Source organism: Bubalus kerabau, chromosome 2, assembly GCF_029407905.1.
Source record: "Bubalus kerabau isolate K-KA32 ecotype Philippines breed swamp buffalo chromosome 2, PCC_UOA_SB_1v2, whole genome shotgun sequence".
Lineage (NCBI taxonomy): Eukaryota > Metazoa > Chordata > Mammalia > Artiodactyla > Bovidae > Bubalus > Bubalus kerabau.
In genome coordinates this window covers 173,249,910-173,263,376 of record NC_073625.1, presented here as the reverse complement: position 1 = coordinate 173,263,376, position 13,467 = coordinate 173,249,910, and the positions used below count along the sequence as shown (strand labels likewise).

The 13,467-nt window shown below is 41.7% G+C and overlaps 1 protein-coding gene across 1 annotated transcript in view; it reads left to right on the top strand.

Moving 5' to 3' along the window:
- ATP1B3 (ATPase Na+/K+ transporting subunit beta 3) overlaps nt 1-5,339 on the top strand; it is a 35,993-nt gene extending 30,654 nt beyond the window's left edge. The window contains exons 6-7 of the mRNA XM_055569490.1: nt 2,676-2,762; nt 4,666-5,339. Coding sequence (XP_055425465.1) covers nt 2,676-2,762; nt 4,666-4,836 — 258 coding nt within the window. The 3' untranslated portion in view covers nt 4,837-5,339. The remainder of the gene's footprint in view (nt 1-2,675; nt 2,763-4,665) is intronic.
- The last annotated feature ends 8,128 nt before the right edge of the window (nt 5,340-13,467 follow it).

The following is a 13,467-nucleotide window of genomic DNA, read 5'->3' as shown; positions in this document are numbered from 1 at the left end:
CCCAAGGTTTCATTTCTGTAAGCCTGTGGCCAGTATAAACAACTCTATGTAACTCTTCCCTTAGGGTTATAAATGGGTTTTTCTCCTTGTTTATCTGTTACGTTTCTTTTGCTTCTAGAATAGTTGGGAGAAATGTTAATGAAAAATTTTGGTCTGATGACTCAGGTTTCAGTTGCTGTCCCTTTTGGTTTGAAGAGTCGTGTGGAAAGTATGTAAACTAATCAAAATAGAGTTTTTGTTTTGTTTGTTGTGGAATATTTTTGTTTTTAGAAAAAAACACAGAATTGGAAGAAATGCTTATAAAATCTTGCATTACTCATACGCTAGTTACAAAGGAGTAACCAGGTGGCATACATACATTTTAGAGGTGTGGCTATGTGAACAGACGGAAACCTTTATTGCATATCATCATATTGCTGTTTTCCATTAGATTTGTCTATATCAAGTGTTCTTGGTGTAAATTCTTCAGTTGAATTACTTTTTATGTAGTATATTTCTTTTGTCTTATATTCTTAACTTTGATCTGCTTTAATTGCTTTTTATACAAGTTAAGAGTTCTGGAAACACTAAAACATTGATGATAGGACATGCTCTTAGAAGTGGCCTTTAATTTTAAAGAATGGTTCCTGCAAAAGATGTAATACTCATATTTATGTCATTAGTTTTTTAAATTCCCTTACAAAAATGAATCGTATTCATTAAAGAAAATTTAGAAAAATACAGAAGGAAAAATTTTGGTAGATTTTTGCCCAGAGATAACCACTGCTTAGGACATTTGGTGTGTGTTCTTCAAATGATTTCCAAGTGATGGTGATATAGAATAAACAGAATGCATTCATTTTAAATCTTTATTTTGTTTTCAGTGGAATTTAGTGACTGCTAGTAGAAAACCATGACATGCAGCTTTACCCTAAAATTTATCATTGTTCAGATATACCTTTTATTGTTTCTTAATTTCTAAATGTTTATTTTCACTGAAGATATAAAATGCAAGTTTAAAAGTCTGCCAGCTTGATGGTGTTGATACAAACCAGTGGAGCAGTTCATTGAGCATGTGGCCATAACTGAGCCTCAGTTCCCCTCTGTGTAATTGCTCGCACACACGAAAGGGTTGTTAGGCCTAAACAAGGTAAATATAAATTGAGTGTCGTATCTGGCTGAACATACACACTGAAGAGCTCAATAAACTGTAACCCAAGGAAAACCTTTTACATTTTGGGGAACATCTCTGTGTTTTTAGGAATTAAGCTCATATACTAAGGTTAAACAAAAGTAAGTAATGTACAGAAACACATTCAAGTGACTTGTTTTCTCCTGTGTAAAATGTTATTTTAGATTTCATGTTTTTTAAATTAAGGAGTACAACATAAGATGGTATTTGAATAGTGGTTGAAAAAAGGCTTCTATACTTTTCTTAGCCTTGTTATTGCCTGTTCTTTTCACAATTTTTGTTCTGGATCATTAGAACTTGCCCCCTTTTTGGAGTGTCATCGAATTAGTCTTTGCTGCCTTGTCTATATTGATGATTCATGTGTTTCTCTCACCCCCCCACACACGTGCTACTTCACAGTGGTTCAGTGAAGCAAGCAGAGAGTAGGCGTTCCCTTAAGAGGAGATTCTTAGTTTTGCTATAGTGTTTCCTGTTTTCTTTCTCAAGCAGAGATTAGTTTATTCAAGTCTACTAAATTCAAACATATAGTAATGTTTTATATACTGCTTTGTGACATTGCCACTGATTTTAATCATTTGATGTCTCTGTCATCTACTCAGTATATGTAAAGTTACAGTCATTAATACTGGACCTATTCAGAATGTGTTACATGAGAAATTTTGTGAATTAGTTATTTTTCAGGAAGAATACTAGGTTTGTGTTTTTATTGTGTATAAAAGTTTTTTTGAGGTATGATTGATTTATAATATTACATACGTTTTGGGTATACAACAGAATGATTCACAATTGTTGAATATTATACTCCGTTTATAGTTATTATAAAATATTGATTCTATTCCTTGTGCTTGTACAATTTATCTTTAAACCCGTGGAATATAATTGCAGCAGTCATATAACACCTTTAATTGACTTACATGTGCTCATAAAAGAATTCAAGGAAAATGTGATATTCAGATTGCATAAGAAGAATATTAGCTCAGAGTACTTTAAATTTTCCCTTGAGTTTTTTATCAGCTGCATAATCCATTCTACCTCTGACTACAGTTAACATAGTTGTTTTGGACCTGCTGTCTCCCAGGCTCGAGTGGCACATTCTGGGTTGTGGCAGCTATTGCTTCCCAGTCTGGAAATGCACAGTATTTTATTCATTTTAGAATTCATTGGTCCCAGGCCTACTGGTGCACTCCTGCTGTCCGTGGCTAGAGAACGGGTATTTGGTAGTTGGAACGCAGATAAGATTTTACAGACAGTGCATGAGTAGATCCAGCTATAAGTTAAAGGGGCTATCATGGAAATAAATCAGGAAATCAGGATAATTTATGTCAGGGGGTTTAAATCAACATGAGTAAGTCTCTTTTCAAAAAATCCTCTTGTAGCAAATGCAGTTGAAACAGCATTGTAGTTTCTCCATACTGTTTATAATTGATATTGCTTTAATAAAAATATACTTTTAAAAACTATTTTTTGTGACCTAACAAAGAGTTTCTTTTGTTTTCAACTTTAGAGCGAAAGCACAGCATTTCTATCAACTTATCCTTCCAATGGAACGATAGATTTAAAATATTTTCCATATTATGGGAAAAAACTGCATGTGAGTATTTAGAAATAAGATCTTAAGTGGTTGAGACTCTTGGGAAACTGGCACATCTGTATTAAAATGTCAGTTGTCTGGGTCAGGTAGACATATGCCCTGTGTAATGTGTGCGTCATCTATTCTGGTTTTTAAATACATTGGTGATGGCAAATGGAGACTCCAGGTCTACAAGTGGAGCACAAAACGGAGGCAGATAAGTTAAAAGATGATTATTTTCAAAATAGCATTTTCTCTTTCGTGTGATAGAGTGTGCTTATTTAAAGAATATAGAAAAGTGGTTAAGTCATTACCCAGAGATAACTATTATTGTAGTGGAATTTCTTCTTCATTTTTTCTATAAGTGTATTTTTTTTATATATATATATGTATTATATATATATATATATGTATTTACCATTATACATATATAGTAGTAAACTTTTAATTTTATTTTGAAATAATTCTAAACTTAAGTGGCTTGCACCATACAGAGGATTCCTATTAACCTTTTACCCAACTTGCCTGTGTTGATGTTTCACATCATTTGTCTTATCAGTCTCCATGTGTGTTTTTCCCATGAACCCTTTGTCATAAGTTATGAACACAGTGTTTCTTTACACTAAATGCTCTTTACATTGAATTTCCTAAAAGTAAGGACATTATCATAATAACCATCATGTATTTAACAAAGGAAATCAGCTGAACTGTATTAATATCTGATCTACAGACCATGTTGAAATGTCACCAGTTGTTCCAGTAATGTTCTTTATTGCACAAGAAAGTGTTTTCCTGGTCCAGGTTGTTACATTCTTACATCTTTAGTTGCCTGTAATCTGCAACAGTTCCTCAATCTGTCTGCTTCATGCCCTTGAACTCTTCAAAAATGAGTGCAGGCCTTTTGGGGCTTACTTTGTGGCTTATGTTCCTCAGTTTGAGTTTATCTGATGTTTTTCATGGTTAAATGTAGGTTGTGCATTTTTGGCATGAATGCCTCAGAAGAAATGGTATGTCCTTTTCAGAATGGCATGTCAGGGGGGAAGTGGTATCAATATAGTCTCATAGATTGTTACATAATTCAGCTGTTAATACGTTATAATCATTTATTTTGGTGCTAAAACTCTCCCGCATTTGGCTGGTGGAGACTGGCTGTAGCTTCTGTGTCTTTTAGGCATGTTCCCTGGATGCCTACAGCACTAACTTACTTTCTGGCATCACGAGGGGTCCAGGTTCATCTTGTGTTTTCCCTGCCTTGGCCCTGGAATTAGCCCTTAGTTCCTTTTAGTGAAGGCTTGTATTTAGAAACCACAGTGATGGCAAAACAGTTATATTTGCATCAAGTTAAACAGCAACCATAAGGATATTAGAAACCTAAGTAACATCAGTGAGGTAGTCTTCCGCATGTTTATCAAACATATTAATAGATAAATACATGTTCTTCTCAAACACCTGGAACTGTCACAAAAATGTATCATAAAAAATGCATCTTCAAGTTTCATAGGATAGACATATAGTAATACCTTGTGATCAAATACAGTAAAACTAAAAACTATTGAAATAAAAGTGCCCTTCCTAAAGAGGGAGGAGGTGGGGCCTCTCTATTAACTCTTGAGTAAAGAAGGAAACGTAAACCAAGTTTATAGAGTGTCTAAAAAATAATGAAACACAACATAATCACAATCTATGGAATACATTTAAAGCAGTGCTTAGAGGAAAATTCATAGTCATAAACACTTTGATCAGTAAAAAAAAAAAGTAAAAGTGAATATTCAGTTAAGGAAAAAAAGAGGATAAAAAAATACATCTGATTAATAGGTTAAAATCTTGTTTGTTTTTTTAATTTTTAAAGACTAGGCAAGCTCCTAAAAAGTGTAGGTAAAGTTACTGCAGAATTTGAATTAATGTATTTTCCTCTATTTGCCAGGGGAACTACCTGCAGCCGCTAGTTGCCATCCAGGTCGGCTTTGGTAGTGATGCTGACGTAAGAGAAGTAATGGTTGAGTGCAAGATTGATGGATCACCCAACCTAAAAACCCAGAATGACCGTGACAAGTTTTTAGGACGAGTTGCATTCAAGATCACCATGCATGCATAGTAGGAGTTAGGATGTCTCTACAGAGTAAACGTTGTGTTGTCTGTCTTCATTTTGTATCAGCGGGACCTGCCATTCCAGAATTATGAGACCGCCTTGAGGAAAGGTGGAGTGGTACATGACACTGGGATAACATAATGTGCTTCCAGATAATAGTGGTCCATGTCCTTCGGAGTAACTGCCTGTTGCCTCTGCTGCCTTTTGAACCATGTACAGTCACCAGATGGGGACTGTGAACACCTGATTCTGAACATGTAGGTTGGGGGTCTTGTCCAATTTTTATGTGGTTTAATTGCCAAGTGTCTAAAGCTTAATGTGCTGTGCTATGTAAATATTTTATAGATTTAACACTGGTTAACTGTCATATTTTGATGCCAGCAAAATTTTAAGGGATAAAATGGTACCTGACCAACATCAAGTGACTTTATAGCTGCAAGAAATTCAGTGTGTGGAAAAGTTCTGTATGTGAAGAGGAAAAAGGAAAATAAAAGTGGATTTGAAAGGTTGGCTTGGATGTTTTGTAAAATTATTTTTTACATGCTGAATTAGTTTGTGGATCTTTTTGACTCGGAGCACAATCTTTTTGCTGAAAAACATGTAAAAACAAACAGAGATAGTGATGGGATTATTTTTAACACTGGAACTAAATCTTCTAAAGTAGTTAGATTGAAGTATTTTAGACCATAGATAAAAACAGCATTTTTAGGTTGGTCATTAGGAATACACACCTAAATTTTTATGAAATTAAATTCATAAGATTTAGATTGTGCAAGAGTTTGTGGGGTCTTATGACTGCTTTTATTTAGCTGACTGTGGAGTAGACTCTAATAAAAAATACAAATTGTGAAATATAAAAAACTTAGAACTTATTCAGAGCTTCAAACCAAACAATAGTTAAACTTCAGCATTGTTTGATTAGTGTTGTGAAACATTTCCTCCTTCATTTAATCTGAGGTGTTTGGTATGATTCTTTGTCATAATGTGAGCTCCTTTCTCCTCACCAGGTGTGCTTCCCATATGATCTGTGGTTTTTTTATACCCTCCCCCCCTCTTTTTTTTGTTACTTTTCTCCTTAAAAACCAAAGCTAGTATATTTGAGGCTTTGTTTGTGTTAGTGCATGCCAGGAAGAGCAGGGACGCACCCAGCGGGTTCAGGAGTGGCTCTCTGGAGAAAACCTGTGTGCTCTGGGTGGTCTCGACTGGCCAGGTGGGCCAGCAGCCTAAACACTTCAGTGGTTATCACTCAGCCCCATTGGGAGGTCTGCTTATTGCTCTGCCACTAACATCTTAGGATTACAGATTTTCATTGTAGAAGCCTCCTTTGCAACTGAAGAAAATGATTCTTGGAAACATTTTAAGAAATATTTATTTTTGGCCTGGCTGGGTCTTTGTTGTGCGGCTCTGCTCTAGTTGGAGAGAGTGGGGGCCACTCTCTAATTGTGTTGTGCAGGCTTCTCACTGTGGTGGCTTCTCGTTGCAGAGCACAGGCTCTAGGCACATGGGCTCAATAGTTGTGGCTCACAGGCCTGGTTACTCTGGCGCGTGGGATCTTCCTGAACCAGGAATCAAACTCGTGTCCCCTGCCCTGGCAGGCAGATTCTTAGCCATTGGACCACTGGGGAAGTCCCTGGAGTTGATAAACCAAACCTTTACTTTGATTTTCCTCTCAACCCTCTCTCTTAAGAGTATAAAACGAGGGGGTGGGCGCAGGAGTGGTGAACGGCAGACTGCAACTAGGATATTACTTTAGTCTGCTAAGTATGAACAGGTACTTAGCAGCTATCACTTAAATTTGTATTTTTGTATCTTTCAAAGTGTAGTGTGGGTAGAAATTTTGTTTTACGGAGCTTCAGTTCAGTTCAGTTCAGTTGCTCAGTCGTGTCTGACTCTTTGCAACCCCATGAATCACAGCACACCAGGCCTCCCTGTCCATCGCCAACTCCCAGAGTTTACCCAGACTCACGTCCATCGAGTCAGTGATACCATCTAGCCATCTCATCCTCTATCGTCCCCTTCTCCTCCTGCCCCCAATCCCTCCCAGCATCAGGGTCTTTTCCAATGAGTCAACTCTTCGCATGAGGTGGCCAAAGTATTGGAGTTTCAGCTTCAGCATCAGTCCTTCCAATGAACACCCAGGACTGATCTCCTTTAGGATGGACTGGTTGGGTCTTGCAGTCCAAGGGATTCTCAGGAGTCTTCTCCAACACCACAGTTCAAAAGCATCAATTCTTTGGCGCTCAGCTTTCTTCACAGTCCAACTCACATCCATACATGACCACTGGAAAAACCATAGGCTTGACTAGATGGACCTTTGTTGGCAAAGGTCTCTGCTTTTCAATATGCCATCTAGGTTGGTTATAACTTTCCTTCCAAGGAGTAAGCGTCTATTAATTTCCTGGCTGCAATCACCATCTGCAGTGATTTTGGGGCCCCTCAAATTAAAGTCTGACACTGTTTTCACTGTTGTCCCATCTATTTCCCATGAAGTGATGGGACCAGATGCCATGATCTTAGTTTTCTGAATGTTGAGCTTTAAGCCAACTTTTTCACTCTCCTCTTTCACTTTCATCAAGAGGCTCTTTCGTTCCTCTTCACTTTCTGCTCTAAGGGTGGTGTCATCTGCATATCTGAGGTTACTGATATTTCTCCCGGCAATCTTGATTCCAGCTTGTGCTTCTTCCAGCCCAGCGTTTCTCATGATGTACTCTGCATATAAGTTAAATAAAGGAGCTTAGGTAAAAGCAAGTACTTCTCAGAACATGTGATAAGACTTGAGATATCCAAAGTGGGTTGTGTGGGAGAGAAATTTTGGAGAGAAATAAAGGGGCATGGTCACATCTGTGCCTCCTTGGTTCAGGAGGTTGGCCATGGCTCAGCCCAACTGCCTGTGACCTTAGTTGACATACCCAACTTTTCCTAGCTCTGTTTCATATTGAAATTAGAGGTTAAACTTAACAGCTTCTTCACAGGCCTGTGGGCCAGGTAGTTTCCAGACTGAGGATAAAGAAATGAAGCACTGTGGTCTCTTGAAGATCTTAAACTGGGAAGGAGCAGGCTCTGAGATGATGGCAGGTACGTGCAAGGGAGTTGGGGAGGCCTAGGTCATTCACAGGTACCCCAAGACAGTCAGTGTGGGCAGGGGCTGGGTCTGTATGGAATGGATACAGAGGCTGACTAGGAATGAATGGAGCCCTGGACATGTGTTGAGTCTGCATTTTTGCTCCATTTCAGCGTTTTCTTAGAACTTCATGTGTATCTTGTTAACATGCAGATTCTGATTCCCTAGGAGACACTCTACACTGAGCAACCTCAATGATGCTTATTCACAGACCACAGTTTGACTAGCAGGGGACAAAGAACTAAAGACAGCTTTGCATCCTCAGCGGCTGAGTCTGGCACTAGTTTCATTACTGGATGGAGAAGATTAAATTGTCAGTTGACATTAACTTGTACTTAAAATTCAACAGGTATGTTATTAATACATTTCTAGCTAAAAGAAAATTATGGGTTAAGTTTCTAAGTTTCTTCAGATGTCCAAATTTGGGAGGTTTTTTTTTTTTTTTTTTTTAATACTGTTGCTGCTAGTTTGCTTCAGTTATGTCCGACTCTGCAACCCCATAGACGGCAGCCCACCAGGCTCCTCTCTCCCTGGGATTCTCCAGGCAAGAATACTGGAGTGGGTTGCCATTTCCTTCTCCAATGCATGCATGCATGCTAAGTCGCTCCAGTCATGTCTGACTCTGTGCAACCCCATAGACGGCAGCCCACCAGGCTCCTCTGTCCACAGGGTTCTCCAGGCAAGAATACTAGAGTGGGTTGCCATTTCCTTCTCCAGGGGATCTTCCCAACCCAGGGATCCAACCTGCATCTCCTGTGTCTCCTGCATTGGCAGGCAGGTTCTTCACCACAGCGCCACCTGGGAAGCCCACACTATCATAGTTTCTCCATACATAGTATCTTTTAGTCAGGTTTTAGTCTGCTAAATTTTAAAATAAAATCATATTTTAGTCAGGTTTTAGTCTGCTAAATTTTAAAATAAAATCATATTTTAGTCAGGTTTTCTGTCCCAGATACTTTCCCTATCCCCCATATGCATAGTTAGTCCTATAACTTAAGCCCCGTTCTCCTTTCTTAGTGGTTACTTTGCCCCCATGTGCAGCAGTGAGATAAGAAAGGTTGGTCTGTCCTCTTGGTGAAACCCAACAGGACTGCCCTATCACTAAAGGTACAGCCCTGTGAGGAGGACTTCCCAGATTCTGTATAGAATCTGATGGAAGAGAGAAATTCATGTAGAATCCACAATCCTTCATTGTGGAAGGAGGCATAGGGGGAATTGGACTTAAATCTTGATTTGCATTGATCTTTGGTGCGGTCCTTACTCTTCTGAGCTGTGGTCCTCATTTTAATTGTAAAATGAAGCTGTTGCCACCCTTCAGGACTGTGAGGATTAAATGGGGAAATAGGCCATGCCAGCATGTGGTGGTGGCGTTCAGTCTCTCAGTGGTGTATGATTCTTTGCAACCCCAGGGATGGTAGCCCCTCAGGCTCCTCTGTCCGTGGAATTTTCCAAGCAAGAATACTGCAATGGGTTGCCATTTCCTCCTCCAGGGGATCTTCCCCACCCAGGGATCAAACCTACGTCTCCTGCATTGCAGGTGGATTCTTTACCACTGAGCCACCAGGGAAGCCCACCAGCGTGTAGTAGTTGTTGACAGATGTTTGTTTCCGAGGACTTCCCCCTCCTCTTGAAGTTACGGGGTTTTCAGTAACTTGGGATAGTGTAACTACTGTGTTGCTGCTGCGTTGAAGGATTGTTTATTACTGAGAAAGTCTTGGTAAAGAAGGAGTTGAAAGTCTTTTTTGGGTGCCTATGATCCTGTGCAGTGGATTTGTATGGAGGGAGGGGTATACAAGTGAATTTGAAACTGTCAGTCCACGTGCATTTGAATTTCAAAGGGTTATTCTTGCTTTAATAAAGTCATCAAGTTGGCATTTAAAGAAGGCTGAACAGAATTTGCTATGTTGATATCAGAGTTTTCTAGCTCCCTTGCTCCCGCCCTGAAGGAGCTGTGTTTCGAGCAGTGGGTGAACAGTGGGTCTTCATGTGCGCCTCCCTGAGGCTGGCCGGAGGTTGACTGCTGCTCTAGGGAGGGAGCATCTGTTCGCAGGAGGGCTTCCTTCACCCCGGAAGTGACACAAGGAGATCAGGGTCTTCCTGAACAAACCAGTTTCCTCCCATACAGAACTTCTTATGAGTGATTTTGGGATTTGTGTTCAGAAGCATAGAGCAGTCTTTGACCCCTGTCACAAGTGGCAGGATTTGTCTGTTGAGGATGAGCTTACTTTTTAGAAACAGAATTCACTAGGGAGTCAAGACTGGTGAGAGCTGATATCTAAGAGTGAAAACCAAAGCAGAGCATGTCTCCTAGCCTGCTCTTCTAAGATTATTTGTGTGGTCTTGGGATAACTCAGAAGAGCCTTGATAGAATGAATTGGATCTGACTGGTGACCAAGCGGCTAGTGACAGACTATCATTAGTTGTGGGTTTGCTTGAAGACAGGCCCACTATCCACTCAGATATGAATCTGTTTGGATTGGAGGGAGTGCAGCTCTGCTGGTTACAAGAGACCCTGAGAAAACCAGGAGGCAGGGCTGCTGGCTCAGGTGAACTTGTGGTGCTGAGCTCCCAAAAGCCTTGTGCTGACACGGGAAGGGTCCCTTCTGTTCTGCAGGTCAGAGCCCCGGGTCTCTCAATGCCAGAGCCAAAGGAGAAGGGTGGGTGACATCAAGGGGCAGGCATGGGTACCACGTTTGTTTGTTTGTTTTTTGCATTAACCTCGTTCCTTATGATCTTCCTCTGGGTGGCTAAGAACAGCTGGGGGATGGTGTGGAAAGGATGGATTTCCTGCAGAATTATGTGCACCCTCAGATAAGAGCTCTGCTGGGGTGGGGAAGGAGTTGATGTGTTGAGACTATATGACAGGGTGGAGGGTGGCCAGTGATAACTGGAGTGACAACTAAGGGCCAGGGAGGAAGAGCCAAATGTGGCGTGGCAGGCAGAGGAGTTGACAGGGATGGCTGAAAATTCAGAGCACCTTCTGAGACCATTCATCCAGCTTGGCCTTGCTGTGGGTGAAACCACTGTGGTCACTGGCATTTGGGCCCCCATGACCTCCGCCAGGACCTGTGCTCCTGTTGCATCATGTGGCAGTAAGGACATTACAAATGAAATTAAGGATTTACTTATCAGTTGACTTTAAAATGAGATTATCCTGGATTTTCCAGAGGGCTCAAGGTAATCAGGGGAGCCTGAGGCAGAGGATGAGATGGTTGGATGGCATCACTGACTCAATGGACATGAGTTTGAGTAAATTCTGGGAGTTGGTGATAGATAGGCCTGGCGTGCTGCAGTCGTTGGGGTTGCAAAGAGTCAGACACGACTGAGTGACTGAACTGAACTGAACTGAGGCAGAAGTCAGGTCCCAAGTGTGAGAAGATATTGTTGCTCTCCTGATGAAGACGGCTGTGTGGAAATGGGAGAAGAAACTGAATTCTGGAAGCCAAGTTTTCTCAGTCCTCCAGAAGAGAGTTCAGCCCAGCCCACATTGTGCCTGCAGCCCTGTGAGCCCCCAAGACTGCTGACCACAGAAATGGAGACGGTAAATAAATGAGTATTATCTGAAGCCACTAAATTTGTGGTCATTTGTCATAGCTAATGGAAAGCTAAGATGGTCATTTTCTCAGTGAAGTTTGTATGCTCTAACCCAGTACTCCTCAAGCCTAGGGTGCATGTGATTCATCAAGGAATCCTGTTTAAAATGCATGTTCTGGACTTCCCTGGTGGTCCACTGGATAAGAATCCACCTGCCAAAGCAGGGGACGTGGGTTTGATCCCTGGTCCAGGAAGATACCACATGCCAGTGGGTCAGCTAAGCCCGTGCACCACAGCTACTGAGCCTGCACACCCTAGAGCCCATTCTCGGTAACAGGAGAAGCCCCCACTTGCCACAACTAGAGAGAGACCGTGTAGCAACAAAGACCCAGTACAACCTAAAAAATAAAATTATAAACTATTTTGATGCATCCATGTCTGGGGTGGGGCCTGAGAGTCTTCATTCCTGACATGCTCCCATCTGCTGCTCTAAGGAGCACCTTTGCCCACAAGGTCTTGTGCATCCTGGTCAGCGCACGGCCTGGAGTTCAGAGCCAGGGCAAAGGAGGGAGGGAGTGGACACTGAGTGGAGAAGGGCCTAGTATACATGTCATAGTGCTGTGGAACAGTATTCACAGAGACTGAAGTGGAGAGGAGCCCTATATTAGGAGCCCCTGGCTTTTATGTCTTGAGCTTCATGGCTGTGGTCCGTGGCATGCATGGCAGGCAGGACCTTGGTACGGGTGGGATGTTTCCATGTCCTTTGCTTTTTTCTGAGGCCTTAGAGGAGGACAAGAGCTGGCAGCTATTGGTGCTACCTTCCTGAGGTTTTCAGACTGATAGTGCCAGTATGACCTTTAGCCATGTCCTTGCCAGCACTCCCTTTCTCCCAGCTGAATAGAAGGTCAGCTTCTGGAGGCCACTGGCTTGATGATGAAGGGAACCCACCTCATCAACACACTCTGCAAAGTTGCTATCACTTAGAAGAAATAGTCATTCATTAAAAAAAGAAGAAATTTGGACTTGGCAGTTCAGTGGTCAAGACTCTGCACTTCTGAGGTAGAGGTTTGATCCCTGGTCGGGGAACTAAGATCCCACATGCTGCAAGGCACAGCTTATAAAGTTTTAAAAATTTTAAAAATGTTTTAAATGTGTATCAGGCAGTATACTAGGATCTTGGGACACACAGGGGATCAAAACAAGATCCCCGTCCTCGTGGAGCTCACAGCCTAGCAACTACAGCAAGGCTGAAACTGCTGCTGGTAGGCTCTGTGTGGGTGGCTGCGATTGCTGCTCTTGCAGGAGGCGGTGGCCTCTGGCCGGGGTGGGCTGCCCCCCCTGCTATGCCTGCCTTCTGCCCCCAGCCAGCGCTCACCAGGTCTGGGGAGCCTCTTCTGAGGAGACACGTTGAAACTGACTTTAAACGGCTTTAAGTTAGGATCTACCCAGAAGGATGGCTGTAACCACACCTGCAGACCCAGTCTTCCAAATACTCGCTTTTTATAAATGCTTTGAGACAAAGGATTGTAGAAGTCTCTGTCAGATCCTTAACTCCAGTGGACAAGAAATTTAGCAGGTATAGCGGGTGCAGAATTCCAAAATCTCTCTTAATTGGGAAAGAATAATGTGATATTTGTAAGTATGTTTGTTGCAAGTATAAGAAACACATGTTAGCATTTAAATGTAGTGCAAGGGCTCCTGAAAGCCTCCTCTCTGGTCCTTAGTCTATCATTGGGGTTCCTCAGAGAAGCAGCTGTTTTTAAAGAGTGTCCCAGAATCCATCCCAGAAAGTTAATGAGGCACCCCAAGTAAAATGACTTCCCAGCAGACCCCAAGGATCAGCCAGATTTGGGGTGCCCCAGACCTCTGTGACAGCCTTACTGGAAGAACCCCAACTAGTCAACTCTGTTGATAGTGCAGACGCAAACAGCAGTGCGTTTTTCTCTGCAGTCTGGATGGTGTCTTTTCCACAGAGCCTTCTG